Source organism: Corylus avellana, chromosome 1 (assembly GCF_965113065.1).
Source record: "Corylus avellana chromosome 1, dhCorAvel1.hap1.2, whole genome shotgun sequence".
Classification (NCBI taxonomy): domain Eukaryota; kingdom Viridiplantae; phylum Streptophyta; class Magnoliopsida; order Fagales; family Betulaceae; genus Corylus; species Corylus avellana.
The window spans coordinates 6,375,309-6,401,171 of NC_142490.1; the positions used below are offsets into that span (position 1 = coordinate 6,375,309).

The 25,863-nt window shown below is 36.3% G+C and overlaps 2 protein-coding genes, 1 long non-coding RNA gene and 1 pseudogene across 3 annotated transcripts; 2 read left to right on the plus strand and 2 right to left on the minus strand.

Moving 5' to 3' along the window:
• The first annotated feature begins 1,770 nt into the window (after nucleotides 1-1,770).
• Nucleotides 1,771-3,434, plus strand: LOC148587900 (calcium-transporting ATPase 12, plasma membrane-type-like; annotated as a pseudogene).
• Nucleotides 3,435-3,703: 269 nt separating this feature from the next.
• On the plus strand, nucleotides 3,704-4,899 carry DRT102 (DNA-damage-repair/toleration protein DRT102). The gene has a single exon (XM_059582198.2). It carries the CDS (start codon nucleotides 3,798-3,800, stop codon nucleotides 4,719-4,721), a length of 924 nt encoding a protein of 307 aa, XP_059438181.2. The 5' UTR covers nucleotides 3,704-3,797; the 3' UTR covers nucleotides 4,722-4,899.
• Nucleotides 4,900-11,798: 6,899 nt separating this feature from the next.
• Nucleotides 11,799-14,837, minus strand: LOC132172645 (uncharacterized). The gene is made up of 3 exons (XR_015909805.1): nucleotides 14,636-14,837; nucleotides 14,285-14,331; nucleotides 11,799-12,218 (listed from the first exon to the last, which is right to left on the minus strand). It is a non-coding gene; the product is annotated as an uncharacterized LOC132172645 (long non-coding RNA).
• Nucleotides 14,838-19,016: 4,179 nt separating this feature from the next.
• Nucleotides 19,017-25,594, minus strand: ZDS (zeta-carotene desaturase). The gene is made up of 14 exons (XM_059582981.2): nucleotides 25,326-25,594; nucleotides 24,379-24,503; nucleotides 23,985-24,119; nucleotides 22,779-22,851; nucleotides 22,532-22,605; nucleotides 22,132-22,236; nucleotides 21,415-21,659; nucleotides 21,215-21,302; nucleotides 20,902-20,944; nucleotides 20,669-20,825; nucleotides 20,388-20,516; nucleotides 20,029-20,101; nucleotides 19,465-19,629; nucleotides 19,017-19,318 (listed from the first exon to the last, which is right to left on the minus strand). Exons 1-14 carry the CDS (start codon nucleotides 25,495-25,497, stop codon nucleotides 19,151-19,153), a joined length of 1,752 nt encoding a protein of 583 aa, XP_059438964.1. The 5' UTR covers nucleotides 25,498-25,594; the 3' UTR covers nucleotides 19,017-19,150.
• Between the last annotated feature and the right edge of the window lie 269 nt (nucleotides 25,595-25,863).

Here is a 25,863-nt window from a genome sequence, read left to right on the forward strand (position 1 = left end):
TGTTAAGAGTATATATGATAAGACATAACGGTATTACCAACACAAGGAGTCTTCCTAGAATCCTCCTAAATGCGATGTGACATTTAAAATCATCAATAGATTAAAATTCAATAATGATTATCTCAAATTTAATAGTAATTTTAGAAGCCACGTCGCATTTGGAAGGACTCTAATACTTATTATATTATTTATGTCTTAACCATGTGCGTACACCGTTGCGTCCGCCTGCTTTTTTTTTTTTTTTTCTTTTTTTTTTTATTGGTAAGTGATATGTCATATGTGGAAGGTTTTTCAGTTGTAGTAAAAAAAACCAAGCTATATCAGAAGCGGACAAGTGCACGTAAGAGAAAAGTTGGCCTGGTGGACTGCCTCGAGCTTAAATAGGCCATATATTGTTGGAGCCTGAGAGGCCAGCCTGCAGAAGAGCAAGAGCTTCTCAATCTTCAAGTAATTCGTTTCTGCATTTCATTATTTGAGTAAGTTTTTTTATATATCTATGTTCTTCATCATTTCCATTACGATTGATCTATTTGAGTTGTATTACAGGTTTGATCTATATATTATATATATGCATGTCACTCGAATCTCTCTCAATAGCTAGTAAGACTGAGGGAAATCTCATGTATATATATCCATGGCAGATAATGCTGAGGAGTGTTTCTCTTCATCTTGACAGAAATTCATCATCCATTTCCTCCAGCTTGGATGAAACAGGAGTAGTAAGTTTTCTATCGTCTCCCTTGTGAACATGAAGTTAGTTGGTGGTTCAGCATATGCAAGCAATGTTGCTTATAACAGTAAGGTCAAAGCCAGCAAAGTTAAAGAAGTTCAAGCTGTCAAGAGATCGAGCGTAGTTCCCTACGCTCGATCGCAAGCAAGCAGGCCTGGCCCACAATGGCTCGAGCGCAGACTCATACACAGACAATCCCCGTAACAACAAGAAATCAGAAAATCAATATGGAAAGTTTTGGATCATCCCACGTCCACCTATGACAACATACAGAGAAGATTCTCCAGCGTATACAGCCTGCAATCAGAGATATTCTAGAGGGAAAGATGCTCATTCATTGGTTGGCTTGGACAACAAGAAAGCATGCTAGAAGATTTGCTTAGTTCTAGAATATTTTGTAATATTTGATTTTGTCTTGTAATATTCTCACTAGGTCAAATTGTAGTATATATACTACGTTATTTTAAGTGTAATGTATCAACTTTGGTTATATCAATACAAAGTATTTTCATGGTATCAGAGCCCTAGACATGCGCCAAACCTTGTTCCTATTTTGCCTTGCTAATCCTTGCCAATCGTTGCTATGGCTTCTTCCTCTTCTTCATCCATCTTCACTCCACCAAACCTTAACCAGAATGGCTCTATTAAACTTGATAACAACAATTACCGCATGTGGTTGATGCAAGTACTTCCTATACTGCGCACCCATGACCTGATGGGTATCATTGATGGTTCAGAACCGTGCCCTTAGAAATTCATCACAGATGACAAAGGAAAGGAGATTCTCAATCCAGATCGAATTCATTGACCAGAACAAAAAGGATCAATATATCCTTAGTATTATCACCAACTCTCTCACTGAAAAGGTATTAGGACTAAATACCTCGAAGCAAGCATGGACATTTGGTGTCAACGGCATGGCCGACGGTTTACTCGACGGGGTCATCACAATTGCTGTTATAGTCATGGTGGTGGCACAGAACTATTCAGAGCTTCACCTTTCACAGAATATGTCAGGAAAGCAAAAACCATCATAAATAATGCCTCGAAAAGTTATAGTCAAGAGAGAGGGTCACGAAAAGGAAGTGTCCAGCTCTGATGTTTTAGTAGGCGACATAGTTCCCCTCAAGAAGAATCGTCTGGTCCCTGCTGATGGTTTGTTCTTCAAATCTGGAGAATCCCTAAAACTCGAACTGGATCATTGTTCCACCATTGATGCTAATAAGCCATTTCTGTTCTATGGTGCCAAGGTGACAGGTGGATCCGGTGGCATGCTGGTTACATCAGTGGGCACGGGTACAATATTGGGTCAGATGATGAGCCAAATGGGAGGTTGCGTACCTTAATAGCCACGCTTACTAGTTACTATGTCGCTGCTGGGAGTAAAGGGAGGAATCCCTTATGTAATCTCGCGCTATATTGATTATTGGCGGAACAAGATGCTGTCTGAAAAGGCCTTTTCTCAAAAGCCTTTGGCTAATTGGCTCACCATGGGCTCCGTGTCAACTATCTGCATCAACACAACTGCTTGGATGACACTAAAACAACCAGAAGTTGGCATGGAGAAAAGCGAAGCAATTATAGAAGCTTTGAAAAATTCACGAGTTAACATCATATTGGTTTCAGAAGATCGTAAAGTGTCATGGTTGGAAGCCATAGCTCTCGAGTCAAATGGGTTGGTGTTTGAAGGTGAAAACTTTCGAAATTACAGTAATGAAGAGAGGATGATGAGTAAAGTAGATAATATCAGTATCACCATGATGGAAAGCTGCTCCCCATCCGATAAGCTCCTTCTGGTGCAGTGTTTGAAGAAAAAGGGCAAGAGAGTAGCTATGGTTGGAGGAAAAACAAACGACATTCCAGCACTGAAAGAAGCTGATGTGGGGCTTGTGATGGAGAGTACTTATAGCAGCGAAATGGCCATAGAAAGTTCTGACATCATCATCAGGGACGGCAACTTCAGTTTCTTGGTCACCATTGTAAAGTGCGGGAGATGTACATACGCCAATATTCGCGAGTATATCCAATTTGAACTCTCTATGAATATTGCAGGGCTGTTGATACTCACCATCACAACCATATCTTTTGGATATTCCCCAATTTCGGTACGTAATCCAATTGCCATGGCCAACCTGGGTTTCGACCTTTCTAGGTGGCCTTGCATTAATGACCGAGCCACCGACAGAGCTAGGCAAAACGAACCACTTATCAACAAGGCAATCTGGAGAAACCTTGTTGTCGGTCAAGCTCTATATCAGACTGTCATCTTAGTACTGTTCTTCCAATTATCTTTAACAGTTTTGTTCTCTGCCAAGTGTTTGACATAGTCAACGCAAGGGAGCCCGAGAATTATAAGAAGAATGTGTTTAGGGGCATTATTCATCGTAACCCATGCTTTTGGGTGGCTGTGGGTGGGTGCATGTTACGTATTCTGGTGCTCCAGGTAGCCTTTATTGGGACTGCACACATCCTTATATGCAAATTTGAATTGGGTGCAGTGGTTCGTTTGCCTTCTAATTGGAATGACTTTATTGGCAACCGATTGGGCTACAAAATGGACATCAGGATGCATCATGGCTTGGTGCCCGGCCTAGACCATTTGGCTCACCATTTGGGAACCATTGGCATGACACCCTCAGCACCCTCACAATCTACTTCTAATGTTGAGCTGCCACTCATGATCACTTGCGTTTATGAGTGTTAAAAAGTCATTGTATTTAGGAATTTTGAAGAGATGGCACTTATAAAGAAATGCAAACCGTTGTGCGTTTGTAGAACTACTGTTTCCCTCACTGCTTTCATCATTTATATTAAATTTATAGATAAATTGTAAAGAAAAAATTTTATATATATTTTTTTATTTATCTTATTTTTAATCACGTTGTAAAAGTTTTTTTTTTTTTTTTTTAAAAAAAAAATTTGTTTATAATATGATAAACTTTTATCTACGATTTCAACTAAACTACAAACTCAAACCCATTATTATTATCATACGATCACACTCACTCAAACTCGGTCGCTTTTACGCCACTCACAACTTCCACTCCTCTTTCCTTACGCCACCACCATGGCCGAGCCCACCTCCGCGACCCGCCCCCACAAAATCATAGCCGGAGCGGACTCCTTCGGCTGCGCCCTCAAGGACGCGCTCGTCTCCCACCTGCGCTCCCTCCACATCGACGTCGAGGATCTGGGCACCTCCTCCTACTACTCCGTCGCAGCCGAGGTCGGTCGCCGCGTATCCTCCTCCCCCGCCGACACCCGGGGCCTCGTCGCCTGCGGCACTGGCGTCGGGGTCTCCATCTTCGCCAACAAGTTTCCGGGCGTCTTCGCCGCCACCTGCCTAACCCCCGAGGAAGCCCTCAATGCCCGCTCCATCAACAACTCCAACGTCCTCGCCGTCTCCGGCATGTCCACCTCCCCGGAATCCGCCGTCGAGATCCTCAACGCCTGGCTCAACACCCCCTTCAAGTCCCCTTGCCCTGCCTCCGGATCCAACCCCTGGCCCGAAGATATCCAGTCCTTCCTCGACAACTCGCTCTCCGAGATGCCCAAGATCGGAGCCCAGCCCCAATCCGATTCCGATTCAACAATACCCTGTGCCTTATGTTGTTTGGTGAAGAACAGGGAATTGAACCCGATCGACCTGATTCCAGGTGGGTCGATGAAGATCCTGAGGGAGAGCCCGACCTCGGCGATTGTGAGGTTCAAGGCCGGGAGTGTGGAGCCTGCTCACCACCATACCTTCGGGCACGACCTGGTGGTGTTGGAGGGGAAGAAGAGCGTGTGGAATATCACAAAGAAGGAGAGGTATGATTTGGTGGTTGGCGACTATTTGTTCACTCCGGCAGGGGATGTGCATAGGGTGAAGTATTATGAAGATACTGAGTTCTTCATCAAGTGGGATGGAAAGTGGGATATGTTCTTCGACGAGGATCTTGAGGCTGCCAAGACTGCTATTGACAAGGAATTAGAAAATGGGTCTAAGTGAAAAAAATAAAAATAAAGATAGAACTATATTTTGAATAGTAGTAGTTGTTGTGTGCTCGATGTTTTATGAGATTGACTGCAGTGTTTTCATCAAGGAGGAATCAGGTTGTCTTGTAATAAAACAAGTATGTACATAAACCGCCTCTTGTCTTGGAATATGATGTTGGTTTTTGTATTGATGTCTTATTGTTACTTTTATTTAATGTATCTGCTGTTTTTGATATGATCTATGACGCTATTATGTTCTGGTTTTTGGTGGGGGGTGTTTCATGCTTAGCATGGGGATCCCTCCAGTCATTCAATTAGCTTAGTTTAGCTGTTCATGCTTCAAGTTGATTGGAGTAGTGCTTCCAAGCAATCCATCTATGGGAAGTTGCGATGAATAAGCTCTTGGGTCTCACTGGGTTTATTATGGTCTTTGTTCAGACGTCTCATGGAAGGTTTAGCGATATGATTTCAATAGGCTGAAATGCCTTCTCAAAAATTGATACTCTCCATGTATGGGTGAATTGGGCAATTCATTGATTATGTAACTTGTTTATTGAAAAAAAAAAAAAAAATCCATCTTTTCAAACGTGAAAGTTCATAGCTGCATCCAGCTGCCCAATTTAAACTCTTTCTACCTTCAAATGCCCTTCTAGTCTTTTTCAGCAAATAAACTGTTTGGCGTTTGCATTTTTAGGTTGAATTAGATGATCTGGTCATCCATTCTTTTGTTTGAATTCAGAAAATAGCGTGCCTTCGTCTAGTGGTGATTTAGAAATTGTGGATTGTTGTTGTGTCAAACAGAGCACTCCTAACAAAAGTCTTTGTCAGTCAAAGCTTTTATTATAAACTTACGTTTGCAAATGCTTGAGTTTTTGTCCAATCTCAATGTTTCTCCTCCTTGAGGTCTGCAGTGATAGGTAGATTGAAAGAAAATGATCATCTTTGAAAGATCCTTGGCTGCCTCTGTTTTTTCAACGTATTGCCCAACCCTGGTCAGCCATAGACTCCATTTCAGGGTTGCTCACCTTCTTGCTGGTCATTGACCCTGTTGATTCGCATTTTCATAAATATAAAGGTCTATTAGATTTCTCTTTGATCCCCAACTATGTAAGGCCATGCTATCTACTCCCATTTCCTTTCATGGTTCCCTCGATGGAGTAATGTGGAGCAATATAGTCTGATCAGCAGTTGTTGAGATAGCATATCTTTGGGCTTTTGTCCATGTCTAGACTCTGTTTTTCCTTAGCAGCATAACATGGATCAGCCTGGCTGTCACTCTGAAAAGGATTCAGGTTGTTTGACAATGGGTGGAAACTTTTGGAAAAAGAAAAAGAAAAAGAAAAAAAAAAAGAAAAGAAAGAAAGTAACTATGATCTCATTTGCACCTTCACTAAGGTCCGAGGAAACAGTCGGTCGTTTCTTTCTACCGGTCATTTCTTCTTCCTCCTAATTTTTTTGTTATACTGGTACGCTACGGCATATTTAACTCGCATATATTTATACTCATAATTTAAAGGTTTAGGCTATGGCATTTTAACAAAGGACAAAACTTTTTTCCAAATTGGTATGGATGAAATATCTTTTAACCTATTTAAAATGATGTCAAGTGTCTATAAGCACATTAAATTTTTAAGGTCATTAATAGTAGTTTACTAATTAAGGTTAACTTATTAATTTACTAATTAAGGTTAGCTTTTCTTCTTCTTCTTTTTTTTTTTTTGTTTTTTTTGGTTAAACGTTAGACTAACTTCTTTTTTTTCTTATGGTTAGAACTAACATTTAAATGAAGACCTAACGTTAGCTTAGGAAAAAAAAAAAAAAGGCTTAGAAAGAAAAACACCTAACATTGTTTTCTCACATCTAAACAAGGTGAAGTTGAAGAGTCATGACAGAAGTATACATTTTTCTCAATTTTCTGTTTCTCAAGTTCTTTGTATATGCTGGCTGAAAGACTCTTGCTTCAGGAGAAGAAGGCATATGTTATTGGGATTTTTTGGCATATACGTGAAAACTAATATCATATTAAGGTACTCTTCTTGATATTTTAACAACTGAGTCTTCGTATTTTGGATAAGAATTTGATTAATTTTAATCTCTATTTAGCTATCCCATTAGCAGAGAGTTATCTAACATTTTGATTTTTTTTAAACTATTCATTTATTCCATTAACAGTGAGTTTTCTAACGTTGTATTTTTTTTATTTTCAATCATTCGTTTATCACATTAACAGAGAGTTATCTGATGTTGTTGTATTTTTTTTTTTTTTTTTTTTTTGACTTCGATTTTTCTTGTTTTTTCATCACTTTTATTTTTAAGGGTTAATAACTTTTTTAGTACCTGTGATTGCATTTTTTTTTTTCCCACCTAAGTTTTCAAAATGGTCACAAATGGTACCTGACCTATGGGAAAAGACCAACTTGATACCTCCATTAGATTCCGTGAGAGAAAATTAATGGTATGTCATGTGTCACTCCCAAAATATGCCACGTGTCCTTAAAAAAATAATAATAATAAACATAAGGGAAAATTATCCTTTCCCCCATGAACTACTATACGATGATCATTTCCTTCATCAACTACCAACGTTACATTATGACCCCATTAAACTACCATTTTGTTACCAAAACACCCATTCCATCAGTCAAGATCATTAAGTCGGACGGTCAACCTTGTGAATAGTGTCGTGAATAGTACCTACCCCGTGAACAGTACGGTTGACCGTCAGACTTAATGGCCTTAACTGACGGAAGAGGGGTTTTGGTAAAGAAATTATTAACAATGCAATACCAATGTGAAACAGATAAATGAAAGAGAGAAATGAGAGGAAATATCTCTTTATATTGCATTGAATGAATTGTTCTTTGTACATTTTCAATATATATACCATATACAAGATGCTATAAGAATAACAAATACCTGTTATGTACAACTGATTTAACAGAAAAGAAAAACTACTTTCTAACTTCCATGCTAACTAATCTTCAACTTAAATTTGATTCCAGCTTTGTACACGTGCATATATTCTCTGTAACTGGACTTGATCATGCATTCGATCGCACTTGACTTGCATTCTTCTTGTTATTGAGCTCGAGCTGTGCTCGATTGCACTCAACTTGCATTCTTCCTATTACTGCGCTCGATCACTGTGCTCGAGCGTACACCTGCGCTCTCTCTTAATTCGCTCGCTTACACTCCCCCTCAAGATGAAGGGAATATATTGAAAACATTCATCTTGGAGACTAGATTCATAAATGGACCTAAACCAAGAGATTTGGTGAACAAATCAGCAACTTGATGTTGAGAAGTAACATGCAAAGTGCGGATCGGATAGGGGAAAAGGGCGATATCCACCCCGCCCCGACCCGCACCCACCCCTAATAATCCCCGTGTGACTTCCTGCAATTACCTGTGAATCTCCCTTCAATCCACCCATGAAAATCTACAAGGACAATATTGTTTCATTAACATGGTACTAATATGCAATCCAACTACTAACCGTCCAAGTAACATAGCCTATCTTTTTTAAAGGATTCCTAGGATTAGTTCAGCTTATCAATTGTGTTTTTTTTTTTTACTAGTAATATAATGTATATCAAAAGCACAGAGGGGCACAACCCTAGTACAAAGGAAGTATATAAGAGAACGCATAAGTAGAAGAAGAAAAAAGTACAAGAAAGCCATTACTTAAAAGAAAATTAACATGGAAGCACATCTATTGTTGGGGTAACGCCCAAGTAGTTGAAGAAAAAAAAAAACAAGAAAACCATCATTTTGACCAATGCAGAGGAGGGTCTAGCTCTGGAGGGGTTAGCTGTGGCGGGGCCTGCTATGGCGAGAACGGCTGCGGCAGGGCCAACTCTGGTCATCATTTTGACCTCTGCAACAACAAGATATTATGAACACAATGCCACAAAGTTCTATTTCAAAACATTTTGGACAATAATTTCAAAAGCAATTAGGGAAAACTATCTGTTAATTAGTCACAAAAATCTCACACTACCATTATGTTTGCAACACTAGGTGCAACCCAAGTATACATGAAACAAACAAGAGAAATGTCAAACCAAAAGAAGAAAAAGGATCTAAGAAAATAACAAAAGCTAGAAAAATGAAAGCAATTCAGGCCAATTGTCCATTGGTTAAGGGTGTTGAAGAAGGATTATAAGAACCCGGCTCTCACACACACCATCATTCACTAACTTAAGCTGAACAGTGTTGTTTATGTGGTATTTTAGGCAGAAAAATGTTACTTGTATAATGTTTTGGGTTTAACAGATTGACTACTTAGTTACTATTGATGTTTTGGCAGACCAATTTGCTTATTTGGGTATATTTGTTGCTGGATTTAAACTGTCAATTGAGTTACTAATAATTTCTCTTTGACTTAGCTGAATATATGTTTAGATATGAGTTTTTGACAATGTTAAGGTAGAAGAGTCTTGAAAGATCTAAGTAGATAAAGAAGGGAAACACATGTTGTCCATATGAGTGACTGGCAAAATTTCAATAGTGTGTCAATGAGGTCGTAGAAGTATAAAGAAATTTCAAATTCGGCCCCCAAAACGACTAAAGAAATCCCGCGAGACAATCGACACTTAGCACTAGAATCTGTAAGGGTAATACTATTTGATTAACAAGGCACTAATTTGCAGTCAACCTACTAATCGTTCAAGTAACATAGCTTAACTGTCTTTTTTAAAGGATTATTAGATTAGTTATGCTTTTTTATCATTGTGTTTTTTTCTTTTTTGATAGATAATGTAATGCATATCAAAAGGAGAGAGGGCACAATCTTATTACACAAGAAGTCAACAAGAGAACAGAAAAAGTACAAGAAAACCATTACTTAAAAGGAAAGTAACATGGAAGCACATCTATTGTTGGGGTCTTGACACACAGGCAGTACCATGGAATTACATATAGTTTGGAATATTGACAGCAAAGTGTAAAGGAAATTAACAACTATGGGACGGTAAAACAAAGGTATATAAAAGTGCGTTTTTTTTTTTTAAGTCATTACATATTTGTAATTTCGCTTAGACAAGATGCTGCACATGAATAGAGACTCTTCTAGCCACTAGTTACACTCAAAGGATGTGTTTTCGTTCCAATAACAAGAAAGTGAGGAAACCCACATCAATAGCCAAGCAAAATTAAATAACTAGTACAACCATAAGGAAAAGGATCCTGGACCAGAGAATGTAAAGGGCTAGGATTTCTTTTTAAAAATCTTAGGGCCCAAATAGGACACATGTCCCACTACTAAAATAATAATAAAATATTATTTATGATTTAAAAAAGAAAAAAGAAAAAAAAAGGGGTGGTAGACCACCCTATGTTTGCCCTAGGGGGTGGCCAGCCACCCCTAGGGTGGCTTCTTGCTCCCCTGATCGACCGGTCTGGGGTGTTGGGGGTGGTCCGGCCACCCTCGAACCACCCCAAGTGCCAAACGAAAAAAAAATACTGGGTTGGCCCTTGAGGGTGGCCAAACCACCACTAAGGGCCCTAGGGGTGGCTTCTTCCTTACCACCCTTCAATTTTTTTTAATTTTTAGATTTAATTTTTTAAATTAAATTAATAAATAATTAATATTTTAATGAGGTAAAACGGTGCATTTTAAATGGCCCTAACAGCTGTTAAAAAATTTTGACAATAAGAATTTTATTATCATTTCAATTAACCCAAGAAGTAAATTGTCAAAAAAAAAACCTAGGGAGTTTAATTTTGACGCGTTAACTTAGGGACTTATAATATATTTTCCCTTAAATTTATTATATTTTTATTATTTTATGTTTTTTGATCAAATCTTGTTTTCACAATTTACCATAATTTCAGTTAAATATTTTACATGTTAAACCTTAATTGTGGTTTTAAACACCACAATCTATATCCTTTCACCCTGTCCGCATAACTTAAAAATATACATTTATTTGACCTAAGCTCAAACTTACCAACATTCACATGACTAAATCAAAGAAAATTTTGTTTTAAAGCTTGAAATGTTGAATTTGATCAAGAGTATGGAACATTCACATTAGGCAACGCAAAATTTATACCATTTCTTTCTCTTCAAAAAGACCACAAAAGCAGAAAATTTGGAGTCTATTGACACATCTTTAGGAATAGAAACATACTACACATTCCCCACTCCCACACTCTTTGACGTGCTTTTCAAAACCATCATTAGATCAAAATCCATTAATTAATTTAAATTCCACGTCAGCAAATACAAGAATGGGAGTGTAGCATTTATTGAATGGAATAAAACCCGCTCCAATAAATGAAGAACTCAGCAAAATTCCCTTCAACGCCATAGTTGTCGACCACGCCATGATATAACTTCACAACCATTTTGGGAAAAATGGATCTAAAATATGAACTTCTATTTCATCTCAAGTTGTTAGATGCTTCTGCAATAAGGCCCGCTCCACTACATGAAGAACTCAGCAAAATTCCCTTCAATGCCATAGTTGTCGACCACACCATGATATAACTTCAAAACCATTTGGGAAAAAATGGATCTAAAATATGATCTTCTATTTCATCTCGAGTTTTTAGATGCTTCTGCAACAAGGCCCGCTCCACTACGTGAAGAACTCAGCAAAAACCCTTCAATGCCATAGTTGTCGACCACGCCATGATATAACTTCACAACCATTTTAGGGAAAAATGATCTAAAATATGATTCTATTTCATCTCGAGTTTTTAGATTCTTCTGCAATAGCCACAAAAAATATAAAATTATTGCCAAATATCACCTAAAGCCTCAAGAAAATATAGTTTTAAAACGTATTCAAGCTACAAATACTTAAAAAGAAAGCTTCATGTGACATATGAAAGGTCGGCAAAACCAACTAGAACATTTAGAAACATAGATCATTTATAGGAATGCAAGGTAACATACAAGAAGAATGCATACGGAGAATAAAATTTGATACTAGCCAAATAAGCCTAGAATTAACTACAATCGCTCTTACAATTGCAATACTCAATTAGCTTGGCACATAGAGGTGAGTTATTGAGTCCAGTGCCTCTCACATTTGCCCTATTTTTTATGAATACATCCCATTGAGTGCTGACGATGTATCTCCTCCATTATATCCCCGTCATAAATTCAATTTTTATAGCTTAATAATCTCACTTTTCTACTAACCAAGAAAACCAATCCCAAAATGTGTAACACAACTCAAAGATTTCTTACCACATTATGCTGAGTAAGTGGGCTGTTGGGAGATTGTTTTCTTCCCACAACTACAAGTCATGTGCCAAAAACTTTAACAATTCCACTCGAGCACCTTTAAACATGAGGGAAGTTTTTAATTTTACCAGATCTGAAAGACTACATACAAAATTCTTCATTACTGCAAATGATTCTTCTCCAATGTCTATCATCTTTAGTATGGGAACACAATGGTCATTCTTTTCTACAAGCCACATATACTCCATTTCAAGATTAGTAAGCTCCGAAGCCTTGCATAACTTCAACTTCATTGTTGAAAGGAGGAGAGCTCTGTAATTAAGAGAAAGAGAAAACTACGGTTTTTAGCGTTTAAGTAAAGAGAGAGCATTCATATTAAACTACCAAACTTAAGCTACATCTTACCTAGAAAACTCAATTTTTTTTATTTTAACTAGCCACTTAAAATATGCATTAATATGTTACTCTTTGTTGCTTATGTGGGGATCAAGAAGGCAGGCATTATCCTCGATAGGATTCCATTCTAGAGTTAAGGAAGACATAGATTTCCAAAAAAAATTTCTTAAAATACTCCAACATTACATATTAACTAGCATATAACCTGTAGGTGTTTTAGAGGAAACATCTAGAAAAATATAGTAAAAAAAAAAAAAAAAAATAGTAAGGAAAACAAAAGTGTAATATATTGAAGTATATGTCCAACAATACATTTTGCTAAGAAGTATATATATATATATATATACAAAACATACAGAAATGTAGATTACTACACAATCACTAATACCTTTACAACTTATAACCTATCCACATTAGTTCGTAAACTTCAAAACCTTACAACCAAAACCAAAATACATTTAAATAATGAAGAATAAGTAATCGCTTTGCCCTTTAGAACCTAGTGAGCTTTAAGCATGCCCAACATGCTAAATTTCTCTTCATAGCATGTGAATCCAACATAGATTAAATAGAAACATTGGCAATTCTCAATTACTACTAAGGTGCTAGCAAACAGCCTAAAAGGAGTTTTGGAGAAGACCATTTCCAAGACGCAAAGTGCTTTTACCAAATGAAGACAAATCCCAAATCCCATTATTATTGCGAATGAAAGCCTTGATGGCAGGTTAAGATCGGAGGAGCCGAGCGTCGTGTGTAAAATGGACTTGGAAAAAGCATATGATCATGTTAATTAACTTAATTGGGACTTTTTGCTGCATATGCTCAAGACGTGTGGTTTAGGGGAAAATTGGTGCTCTTGGATATCCTACTGTATTTTTTCAGTGCGGTTTTCAACCATGATAAATTTTCAACCATGATAAATGACACTCCTAAGGGTTTCTTCAGTAGCTCCCGAGATCTGTAACAAGGGGATCCTCTCTCCCCTTTGCTATTTGTTTTTGTGGAGGTTTTGAGCCGCATGATTTCTGCAACGGTAAATGATGGGCTGATAGAAGGATTTAAAGTAGGTAATGTTACTGTATCCCATCTTTTATTCGCCGATGATACGTTGATTTTGTGCAAGGCTTGTCCCACTCAGTTGGGTTATCTAAGGACTATCTTCTTGTTATTTGGAGCAGCTTTAGGCTTGAAGGTCAACTTGGTTAAATCAGTGCTAATTCCCGTAGGTAATGTGCAACAAGTGGGTAGATTGGCTAGAATATTGGGATGTAGGGTTTCCACTCTACTGGTTCTGTACCTAGGGCTCCCATTGGGGGCTTCCCATTAGGCATTACACATTTGGGATGGAGTCATTGAGAGGATTGAACAATGCTTGGCCGGTTGGAAACGGATGTATCTGTCCAAGGGTGGCAAAGTCACTCTCATCGAGAGTACCCTTGCAAATATACCTACGTACCCTTCCCTTTATTTTTGATAAGGGGAAATTATATAATAAAAAGTGTAAGGCACCTACACAAGTAGTCTACATAGGCACCAAAACTAGAAAGAGCACAAAAAAAACCCAACCAAAATATGAAATGGATTCATGAATAGTGCATCCCCCATGTAGCATGAGATTGATCACAAATGGAGAAAAAAATGTGAAAAGCATGTTTTTTCTTTTTTTTTACATAATTGAATGGCGAAAGATTTTATAGATTTGGTTAGCCATTTTAGGTGAATGGTTAAGTCATTGTGCATACGCTTAACTCAAACTCTAAAAGGTTGATTCTATTAAAATTATTGATACATGGGTTTAGATAATCAAATGTTGTAAACTTTTCGCTCTTTATTTACAGCAATGTTGAGCAACCCAACAATCCAATAGAAATAAGCAGTAAAAACGAGATTTTTATGAAATCTAAAAGAGTATTATAGTTCTAGGGAATCTATATGCGTGATATATATTTCATGAATGTGGACTGAGGGTGGAAATAACTTACGAAGTAACCGTTTTCCCGTTAGTTCATTGGCCTCTAAAGATCGAATCCTGTCACAAGATAACAAAAACAAACAAAATAAAAATAACAAATTAAATATCGATACAAATGACGGCGTAAGCCTCAAATTGCATTAGAACTAAATTGACAATAAAGCAAATTATTAGAAACTATAAAGTCAATTTAAACAACACATTTAGATCACAAAACGATTCATACGGTTCTAAGTTTAAAATAAATAAATAAATGACAAATAATCCTCACAATAACAAGATATCTTACTCTCAAATCAACCAAAAACAATATTAAGATGTTCATAAGAATATGAAAAAAAATAAAAAATAAAAAATAAACCTTGTAATACAACTGGTGCTTGCAATCTGTTTTCCTTCGAGACAGAGGATTTCGAAGGAGTAGATCCTTCTGCATCCAACCTGCAAACCATGGAACTTTAGCTGTTAACATTAATCAGGCATTTTACTTGGATTTGCCATTTCCCCAACTAGAGGTGGGGTCGGGTCGGGTATTGTCCATTTTGGTCACCCAACCCGTCACATGCGGGTTTTAAAAATTGAAACCGTCACCTAGCTACAGTTGACTTTATCTGCCAGGTATCAGGGTTGCGGGACGAGTGAGAACGGGGCGGGTTCGGGTTGATTTTGTGGAAAATTCCATAAACAAATAGGGGTTGATTCTGTGTGAACTGGGAAGTTCCAGAACCAGAAGGCAGAAAACTAAGAGAAGCTCCAGAAGGCAGAAACGAAGATTAAGGCCTCATTTGGTTCACAGAATATCTAGTCCATTGGAAAAAGATTAGCTACTATTGAGAATAGAAAAGTGTGGAATAGATTAGCTATTCCCATTATTTTGTTTGGTTGTAACGCTGGAATAGACTAACTAATCTTATTCATTCGTTTGATATAATGCAATATGTTGTTGAATTGAATCATATTGTGATCAAATTTTCTAAAATACCCTTATAATACAAATACAATTTATATTATTAAGGACTTTCATTCTCTCTTTTTTTTTTTTAAACATAAACAAGTTTAATATAACTTTTTTTTTTCTTTTTTGTTTTTAATTATGTCAAGTATGTGGCCTTTTTTTTTTTTTTTTTTTTGCAATTATGCTATAAAATTATTTATATAAAAAAAAAATCTAGTTGCAGAAAACGGAATCAAACTCAATCTTGAAATCAAAAAAATATAGTTGGAGAATGTACAAAAAATCAAAAGAAATAAGAAAAACAGAATTTAAAAAAAAAAAAAAAAAAAAAAAAAAAAAAAAAAAAAACTGAGAAACGAAACAAAGAAGGGAGATAGCATAGAGAAAAAAAAAAAAAAATTGTTTGCACTTGCAGAAAAATTGTACCAGAAAAATCAGAGAGAAAAGAGAAACGGAGAGATATATATATATAAAGAGAGAGAGAGACAGAGAACGAAATTTAATCCCACAAGTAGAGTTCTTTGTGGCAATTTACATAATTAATTTAATCCCATAGGAAATGATTAGCTAAGCCACTCATTTTTTAGTGGCTTAGCTAATCTTGTGTGTATGAGATTAGTAGTCCCATGAGAATAGACTATTCTTAGGAATAGAGTGTTACCAAACAAAGAATTAGCTATACCTAGTGTTAATTAATCAAATCCAAGGGTCTATTCCGCAAACGAAACGGGACCTAAGAGAGAGAGAGAGCGAAAGTGATAGAATGAAAGAGATGGTGATCGGTGAGCAAAATAAATAAACCTGCTGATCGAAGCTCTGGTAGACGGTAAGCACAGCTGAGCGAGAGCGGGAGCGGCGTAGGGAGGTACCGTACCGGCACAGGGAAAGTAAAGAAGCGGCAGGGGAGGTAAGGTCTGGACTTTGGAAGTTTTGGAGCTGGGTCAAGGAGAGCAAGAGCGAGAGATACAGAGAGAGACGCGAGACAAAGCAGAGAGTGAGAGGAGAGGAGGGGGAACAGGCACTGAAATGGATCTAGGTTTTTTTTCTTTTACTAGTTGGGATGGCACGTGCAATGCACGTGCTTCATTCCCTAAATATATATCATTATAATTGTTACTATTATAATTTTAATAATATACATATATTATCCTATAAATAGATTTAATGTCTAAATTATTGAACAAATATACATAAAACTTTCTGAAAAGTAAGACAATAAAATTGAGTAAATATGATGTACCTAAAGAAAACGAAAGAGGTTTAATTTAGATATCACACATAAGTTGTTACTTCAAATCAAAGGGTATTGAAAAATTCAAAAATATCTCAACCAACCTCTTCTCAAAAACATATAACATATGAATTTTGTTATCAACAATAATTGGAGTCATGTATACTGGTACTACAGAAGTAATATCAAATTAATATGAAGACAATGTAAATACATTGATGAAAGGAAGTAATCTTTCCATTGACGAGATTCAAGTTCCCCTCTCAATAATGGGTGCATTACTCATCCTCTTAAAAATGGGAAGAGAGTGGAAAAAAAGAAGTGTGTTTAAAGCGGAAAAATGGAGAGGGAGGGAGACAGAGAGAGAAATAAGCAAAAAAGTCAAACAAAAACTCTGGAACCTTGCTAAAAGACAAAAACAAATGACTTCAATTCCTTTATTCCTCACAACATCAGTTCTATGGGCAAACTAAGTAAGGGCCAAATCATCATTTTAACACCAAAACAATGCAAACTGAAATACTATCTAGAAGGCGGTGCCAAAAGACGAAAGAAAACAAAATAAATTAATTTATTCCTAACAATTGAATGGTTCAGTAAAATATGAAAGGGCAAAATGACACTATCAAAGAAAATGTCACTGTTTAACAGGAGGGCAAAATGGTAATTTAAATATAAAAGACAAAAATATCTGGACAGCTTTTTAAATTCATTAGATTCAGAAATGAAAAATTAGTAGTTTCGCAATCTAAAGAAATGTCAAAACACAAAAATAATTTTATCTAACTAAATCATAATGAACAAAGAGTAAAGATAAAATAGCAAATTTAAAGTGTAAAATAAAAGTTACTGTTTGAAAGTCATTCCCACTTTTTATATATTTTTAAGTAAAGATAACTGGGTTGGGCTGGGCTGGGCGAGGCGGTTTGACGGGTTTGGCAGAATTTTGCCAACCAGACCTCAACGGTGTGGTCCATCGTGTGGATGTGCTTTATACAAGATGACAATAACTTAACCCACACTCAAACGAAAAATTACAAATAAACCATTAAGGTTTTTTTTTTTTTTTTTTGACATATCCACACAAGAAGAGGGAGGAGGGATTCGAACTAGTGACATTCGCTTCATAAAGTGTGATATTTAGTCGATTAAGCTATCTCTTGGGGACACCATTAAGGTTATTGAAATGACTTCGAATGGACCACTTGTCGGAACGAACAAACGTCATCGCCTTGGGAGAGCTTTTTTGTGTTTTTTATTACCGAATAATCCAAATCCTAGCCATTCCAATGTTGAGGTTACATTTCAACGTCTTGGGAGAGCAATTATTTTCACAGTTTTTTTTTTACTGGGTTGTATTTTTACGTTTGCAACGGTCCAACCCTAGCTATTTTCCAGCTCATATGCCATCTTTTACGATAGTTTTTCCTACAATTTTTTATATCATTAAAATATTATTTTTTTACAAAATATAAGATCTTTCTATATTCTCAATTTTTTCACAAAATCACAACACAATAGCAACCATTGAGGGTTAGTTAAATACAGAAAATCTAATGTGAGTAAATTTTTGTAATTTTTTTAAAATTTTCTCTAAACATAAGGAAGAAAATGTCATATAGGGCATTTACTGCTAATACTTTATGGATTCAGCTTTTATGCAGTGGTAAAAACTACCGCAAAAAAGCGATTATCCAAAACTGCACCATTTGGTGTAGTTTTGGATAATCGCTTTTTTGCGGTAGTTTTTACTACTGCATAAAAGCTGAATCCTTGGTGCAGTTTTGGAAAGGAAAAACTTAGGTTTTTTTTAAGGGTTAAATACTCTTTTACTCCGTAGGGTTTAAACTCTTTATTTTTTCTTTCTTAAGGTTTCATTTTTATCACAAGAGGTACCTGTGGTTTTCATAAAAAAACAGAGATGTTACCTCCGTTAAAATTCCGTCCAAAACTTAATGAAACATCACATCAACACTAATTGCCACGTGCCATATAATTAATTTTGTTAAGAAACTATTTAAAAAAAAAAATTAAAAAGATCAAAAAAAAAAATGGTGGTGGCTGGCTACCCAATTTGGAGAAAATTTCTGTCATTTATCAAATTAGTTTGAAGAAAATTTTTGTCATTTTACCAATACTTCTAATATCATGAAAGCATATATTTATACAAATACATGCATGAGAAATGAAATGAATAAATAGCACTCTGGAACTCCTCTATTTACCTAACTAATGTTATTTTTTGTATTATTATGGGAATATTTTGATTAATTGACAGTATAACATTTAAGGTATGTTTGGTACGCGAAATAACTATTCCATTGAAAAAATTAATAGCTGTTATTGGGAATGGAATAGCCTTGGAAAAGTCATTCTCATGAGAATGATTATTCCAAGTGTGAAGAGTATATATGATAAGGATGAGAATGATTATTCCAAGTGTGAAGAGTATATATGATAAGGATTCCAGCAAACTACTTCCTTGGATGCCAACATAGCCCTTGATTTCTTCTTGAGAAGAACTAAAATGCAATAAATCATACAGACAAGATGAAATTGATTGCATGATTCTATTGAAATTAATGTTTCATGCTTTACATAATTTCCTGATATTACATACATGTGCCACCACCTACTCTCCACAATTTTGAGGTGGTTTCTTGGTACTCTGAAAAATAAATGACCGTGTATTAGACTAGACTCAGCTCATCAGTAACATTGGAAGCTTTCGTATGTCCTTGAGATTCAATGGTAGCAAGCTTCTTCCGCAATGAAACCAACTCTTCCCCAGCATCACATATGTAGGCAGAAGCTTGCCTGCCAGACAAAGTTGCCCCCTCCATGCTGTCTATGTAATCCTGCACAAGGTAGAAGAACCATTTAGACTTCATATGCTAGTTTCTTTTATAATTTTATTCTGAAGGAGTTGCCGGCACAAATGTTAAGCAGCAACATGCATGAAACAACCAAGTATTATGTAACAGATTCAGGGCAGTGAAGTTACCTGTTTTGTATATGAACCAGAAAGGAAGAAATTCTTTATTGGCGTCTTCTGATCCGGTCTAAATGGATCTTTACCAGGCCCCTCACGATATAGAGACTGCCCAATCTTGACAACAGATGACCAAGTGACTTCTAAACCTTGAGATGATGGGAATAAATCCAAAACCTGATAAATAAATAAAAAAGACAATCATGAGGAAACAACTTAAGAAGATGCAAAACCCTCTGCTCTTGACAGTGCCTTGGACCGGCAATGTGTTGTCACAAGATCCTTGTTGTCAAATGATTTCCTAGACAGTTTTCTGAAGTTAAATCGTTATTGTGAGAAATTTTTCAAAACATTCAAACTCCTGTTCTTGCAATCTCTTTTCGATTAAATGACTGCTTTACGTTGTCTATTTTCAGATCTTCAGGATACCCTAAATTTTAAATATTCAAAAAGCAAATTCCAAAACATGATAACTGGAGTAGGAAAGAATGCGTGAAAGCAATTTACCCTTAGGTTTCTTTTGAGTGCAGGTGAGGATATTTGAGAAAGAAGAATTGTGTTTTAGACGGAACTAACCTGTTTTGCAACTCTTGCTATGATTTCATCATTTGGCAAAGGCATGTAAGGATCACCTGGTGTGAGAACACATCTGCAGGAGAGGAATCGCTTTTTTGACTTGGTTGGTGAATTCCAAAGTAAACATTAATGGAGAAATAAAGACATGAGAAGAGAAATTCACTCAAAAAAGCATGCATGTGGAAGGTCTTTACAACTTAATATCAGGGCTTGCAAAGTTTCAAATTCTATCTGCAAGTTAATATTCAGCCAATCACCAAATAAATTATTTTTGAATAAAAGCCTTCCAGAACATGTGTTGGCAGTAAATATTGCCACAACCAAATGCACAATGATCACAATAAGAAAGGTTTCCTTACTGGAGCAATGAACCTTGTCCCTCAATGTAGTAATCTTCTGGAGATGAAAGTGCTAGGTCTGCAAAGCAAGAGAAATCTGCATCTGGAGTATAAAGAAGGTTATCTAACCCCGCTGCTTGCCTCAATTGCCTACCAGTCAGAAAAAAATGTTTCAAGAAGAAATGAAAGCAACAAAGCCTTAGGCTTCCAGGAATGGAACAGAAACAGATTTTACGTTGGTCCTCATAGCAATAGCATTTCACCTCTCCACGCCAATAACATGATATAGATGAGATGATTACCTTGACCGTTCTAAATCCTGCAACTCTGTGACCCAACCACTGTATCTTAGTTGCACTGTAACAACAGGCACTCCAACTAGTTCATAAATATTATTGAAAAACTCCAATTCCCTCCACTGGGTTGGAAGTAATCTTTTGATCCCAGGTACATCACATGCTGCCACCAAAAGAACAGTCAGAATATTCACCTGACATAAATAAACAAATACACAGAGGAAGAGCAAGCCACAAACCTGCAACATAAGCATCAGCTTTCACAATTTTCTTGTTAGTAGCCTGAGATAAAAACAAAACAAAACAAACTAGGAATTTAACCCTTAAAGAAGAATCCAACAGTCCAAAATACATGCCTCACAGATAAAAATCCCAGATTTGTACTGGACATGGAGGAAAATCATCAGGTATAGAGATAGACATATCTAGTAGATGAACGGTTAACTAACTTCAAAAGATTTTCAGCTCAAATTAGCTAATCTTAGCAACTTCTAAATGCAGGTAAGAAAGCTTCTAAAAAATTTTAAAGGAGCAGGATGACAAGCAAATCACCTTAGAAATAGCAAGTCCTGTAACATAGGTATCTCCATCAGCAGATTTATCATAGAGTATTTCTCTACACCCCCACCTAAGGTGGAACCTGTTCTAGCATAGGAGGAGAGGAAGAAATCAACATAGGAGAAAACAAACTGCAAATATTGAGTTGTCATCCATCATGGTCATGTAAAGTTCCCATGTTCTACAAATAATACCTTCCCCCTTTGTCGGTGATATACTTTCTAATTGGACCACTCAAGTGAACATCTGGAGAACCCTTGAGCATGCGTAGTAGGGAAGCCTCCGTCTTAGTGGCAAATAATGAGAATATAGTAAGCATGCAACGAGCACTGATATTATCACAATCAATAAACCCAAGGGCATAGGCAACAGGATCCCACATTCTCTGAATACTCATGCGCGTGCCGCCTTTGGACAAGAACCAATCAGAGAAGCTGATCTGTGAAAAATAAACAAAATTTTGAAACGAAGAAAAAAAAAAAAAAAAAAAAGAATCATATAAAAAAATACAAGTACATAAACAAAATTTGTAAATCAAAAAGATATAGCCACAAAACAAAACAAAAAAAGGTTTAGATTCAATTGAACTGTCGCCAAAGGCCACATACTAAAAGCTTGCCTCTCCAAATATGAAAATAAGAAAGACCAACCCCGAACAGAAAAATACTATAGAAAGGTGAAGGTGAACGAAAAAAAAAAAAAAAAAAAAAGTCCCCATGATTCCCTCCTGACAATTTTGTGTTCAAGTCTCTTGAAAGTATTAGTCAAATCTTAAAGAAAGATGTAAAGGACATTACTGCTCCCCAGATGTGTCCCGATGATTGTGTGTTAATTTGTGGGCCTAGAGTGTCCCCCTCAGAAACCAAAAGAAAAATAATAAAGGAAAAAAAAAAAAAAAAAATTCCTCTTACACTATCCAAATTCCGTATGTCCCTCATTGCACCATCTGGATCAACAAGAGCCTTCACAACAGGACTTAGGGCAAGAGCCACAGCATTTCTTGCTTTATCATAAGTCTGCATTTTTACAGTGTTAGAAAGGAATAGATCAGTAAAAAAATCCAAAAGCTGCAAAAAGCTTCAGCAACATTTTCAGCATTCCTAAAGGACCATAAGAAGATCATAACATCTGCATTGTGCCTTCTTTTTCTTTCCAATGCCCCACAGAATGTCAAAATTAAGTTTGACAGACTGATGCCAAAAATATGGCATATAACTAAGAACTGGTAAGCAAGTACGTGAACATAATAGATGATCATGGCATGAAAATATGCTGCCATAAAGGCAGTGGACATGGCATAAAAAGAACTACCTTGAGCTGATTTGTAGATAAAAATGCACGCATTCCATGTAATGGTGCACCAATTGGAAATCGAAAATCAAGTTCTGCAGTTGAAAATCAAAGTTATTAGCAATGTATTTTTGGGTAGAAATTATTTATGACACACAATATACAAGACTGACCATGGCAAAAGCAATTTGCAAATAAGTAAAATGAAATTATTAAACATAATAAATATAAAGTAAAAATTGATTTTAGAACAACCATGAAAGCATACCACCAATTTGACCCCCTTTGTTTACAAATGTGTGAGTATGATCCTTCACAAGTAGATTTTTATCTGCACCCACCTAGGTTCAAGTAGAGAAAATTTATCAGAGACCATATAGATACAGACCCTTTTATTTTAAGAAGAATACATGGGTTTAATTTCAATTCAGGAGATTTCACAAGATATTGATCCAAAAAAGAAGATAAGCTGGAGTAAGTGCTGAGCAGGCTCATATCTGAATCAGCCCATCACATCTCAAAACAGTTTAGACCTTCCATCGTAGACAAATAAAATCCCCTTTATATTTAGATAACACAACATGATTCAATGTTGCAGAGCACAACTTTAGGTTATATCAAACATGACTACACCATCTTTTGGACATTGTTACTGATGCAATCCATGAATTAAGATTAAATATTATCCATAAAGCCACAAGTTTATACATTCACTGTATTTCAAAATTGATGCACGAGGTGCCCAATTTTAGTTCATTAATGGATCAATTAACAATTAGGGAAGTTGAAAGATGCATTTGGGCCAAACTCATTGCAACCAAAATGGATGATAAGGTATCAAACCAATTCCAAAAGAAACCACTGGAACAAAGTCAAACACGCATTCATATTCTTTCACTTCATACCCAAAAGACTAATATTTAAATTACTAAGGTAGCATGAGCATGATATGTTAGGGAATGGTAGGTTGGCAAAGAGGCAGTTTGACTAGTACAATGTATGACATAGATATAGCAGCAAAAATATTTGATTCAGGAACATCCCAACCTAATTATTCCTCTAAATGAAAATTATCTGTTAATGTGGAATGCCATTTTATGATTTATACTATGAACCTAAAAAAGTATAATATTCTCACCATGTAATCAAGTTAGATATCTTTATCATTGTCATAATATTAGGATAAATGAATGAGGCCAAAAGCTGCTTCATGGAAGTAACTCAATTCAATTTTTGAGTTTTAAACATGGAGGAATACATAGAAGGTACCTTCTACGGGTTATTATCACAAAAGCCATAAGATGGCATATTAATAAGTGTAGATAGATTTTTTACTCTTTTTTTTCCTTCACAAATCACATTTCCATTGTATGCTGTAGTTACATGTGTTTTCTCACTACACAATACAGGTTTGTAACAGGTGCAAATAGAGACTAAATTTTCATATCACTGCAACCAAGCAAGTTATGTTCACCTTTTTCATCAAACGGAAAAGATTATTGTAGCAACCGAAGAAAACATGCAGTCCCATTTCAATGTGGTTACCACGTTTGTCAACAAAAGAACCTACTTTTCCACCAATAAAAGACCTTGACTCGTATATATCAACCTGAAAAAACAAGAGCAGGCATGTAACTGATTTCCTCATGCTGTAAAAGCATTAAAATCACAGAAGCTAGAATACTATCAAGTGTAGTTCCACTGAAAAAACTCTGCAGAATAATCCAAAATGGCAATTTTATATCTAAATCTTCATTTTGAAATTAAAAATGGTGTGATTGTGGTATGATCAAGATTTTGGAAAATTGCTGGACATATAGAAAACATATCGCCAGCATTTGAGGACAAGAGAATAAGATGAGCAAAACCTCATGGCCTTGATCCAAAAGTTCAACTGCTGTTGACATGCCCGCTAGCCCAGCTCCAATAATAGCAACTTTCAGCTTAGGTCCGCGATAATGTTCAGGTTCTGGTGGAAACAATCCTTTTGGAGCTGGCATGTAAATCACTCATTTAAGTATACTGAAATCCAAGGATAGCACCTAGAACTACTGATTTCCAACCAAATACTATCAGAAGACTTTGATCTTTTGGTTATTTTTGGTAATATTGAAATGGAGCAGTCTCTATTATGGTATTACATTGATAAATCTGCAAAATTGAGTACCTTTAATCAAAATAAATTAACTATATGTTCCAACATTTTTCAGGCCCAGAACTACAAGATAGTAGTGAGCCCTTTCCAACTTATTTGCTTAGCTTGTCCAGAAAAGATAACAATAAGGGGCAGAAAACCAACTCATTTGTTTAGCTTGTCCAGAAAAGAAAACAAAAAGGGGCAGAAAAATCCATTTGTTTACAAATTTTCACGACTGCACTAACTCATGCATGTCCTAGGATATACTTCAATAGAGGGATAATCAGGACCCATCAAATATAACTTTTTTTACATACCCAAATGAGAAGAACAAAAACTACTGGGGGAACAACTTTTCAGATAAATAAGCACCCGAATGTTAGAAAACTACTCCATAACTTCATCCAATAGAATTCCCCAATAAATAAATAAATAATTAAAAAAATTAAAAAAAGAAGGCAAAATCCAATTCTCAAAATCGGCACAAATTTACACAATTCGCAGATAACTAACCATCAACCCCCTCAAGTTCAGACAAAACGAACTCAACCCGTCAATCAGAACCAAAAATGTATCACCAAAAAACAAAATACTAAATACCCAGAAAGCCAAAAAGCACAAAAACGAAAATTTTTGAGATAAAATAATAAAATTTTGAAAAAGCAAAAGAGCAATTACCATTAACACTCATGTCAGAAACTTTAGTATCCAAAGAGTCCAAAGAGGAGCGAACGCAGACCCTCTGGCTCTTCACCTGAGCCATCGGCCACCTCCCCCCGAATAACACCCCGGCCGCATCCCTCCGAGTCCCGGTGACAGAAGTCCCCGGAAAAAGAACCCAAGAAGCCATGGCTGAAAACCCAAAACTAGAAATTTAAAGCTAAAGAAACTGATAGCTCCCTCTCTCTCAATACAAGCTACTAACTAATTTGTATTAAAAATAAAAAATAAAAAAGTAAATTTAGACTCAACGATTGTAGAGAGAGATAGAGGGGGGAGTATCTGAGGTATAAGATTCGCTTAGCAGTGGTCTGGGAAGTTAATGCGGTTGAACAGGGTGGGTTCACGTACGTGAAGTGGAGGTTCCGCTAACGATAATGCGCCACCAAAGCTTATGACAAACTAGCGGAATTTCATTTTTCCCCCTTGTCTTCTTTGATATTCATTCGATTTGGCCGTTTTAAGCCTTTAAGGCTTCATTTGGTAGAAAATTGGT

Excerpts from the sequence above, each read along its gene's own strand:
- DRT102 (XM_059582198.2), top strand. The coding sequence starts at position 3,798 with ATGGCCGAGCCCACCTCCGCGACCCGCCCCCACAAAATCATAGCCGGA.
- ZDS (XM_059582981.2), bottom strand. The coding sequence starts at position 25,497 with ATGGCTTCTTGGGTTCTTTTTCCGGGGACTTCTGTCACCGGGACTCGG. Across the intron at positions 21,303-21,414 it reads ATCACCGACAAAGGGGGAAG|GTTCCACCTTAGGTGGGGGT; the intron begins GTATTATTTGTA and ends ATGCTAGAACAG. Across the intron at positions 20,945-21,214 it reads CAGGACTTGCTATTTCTAAG|GCTACTAACAAGAAAATTGT; the intron begins GTGATTTGCTTG and ends TTTTTATCTCAG.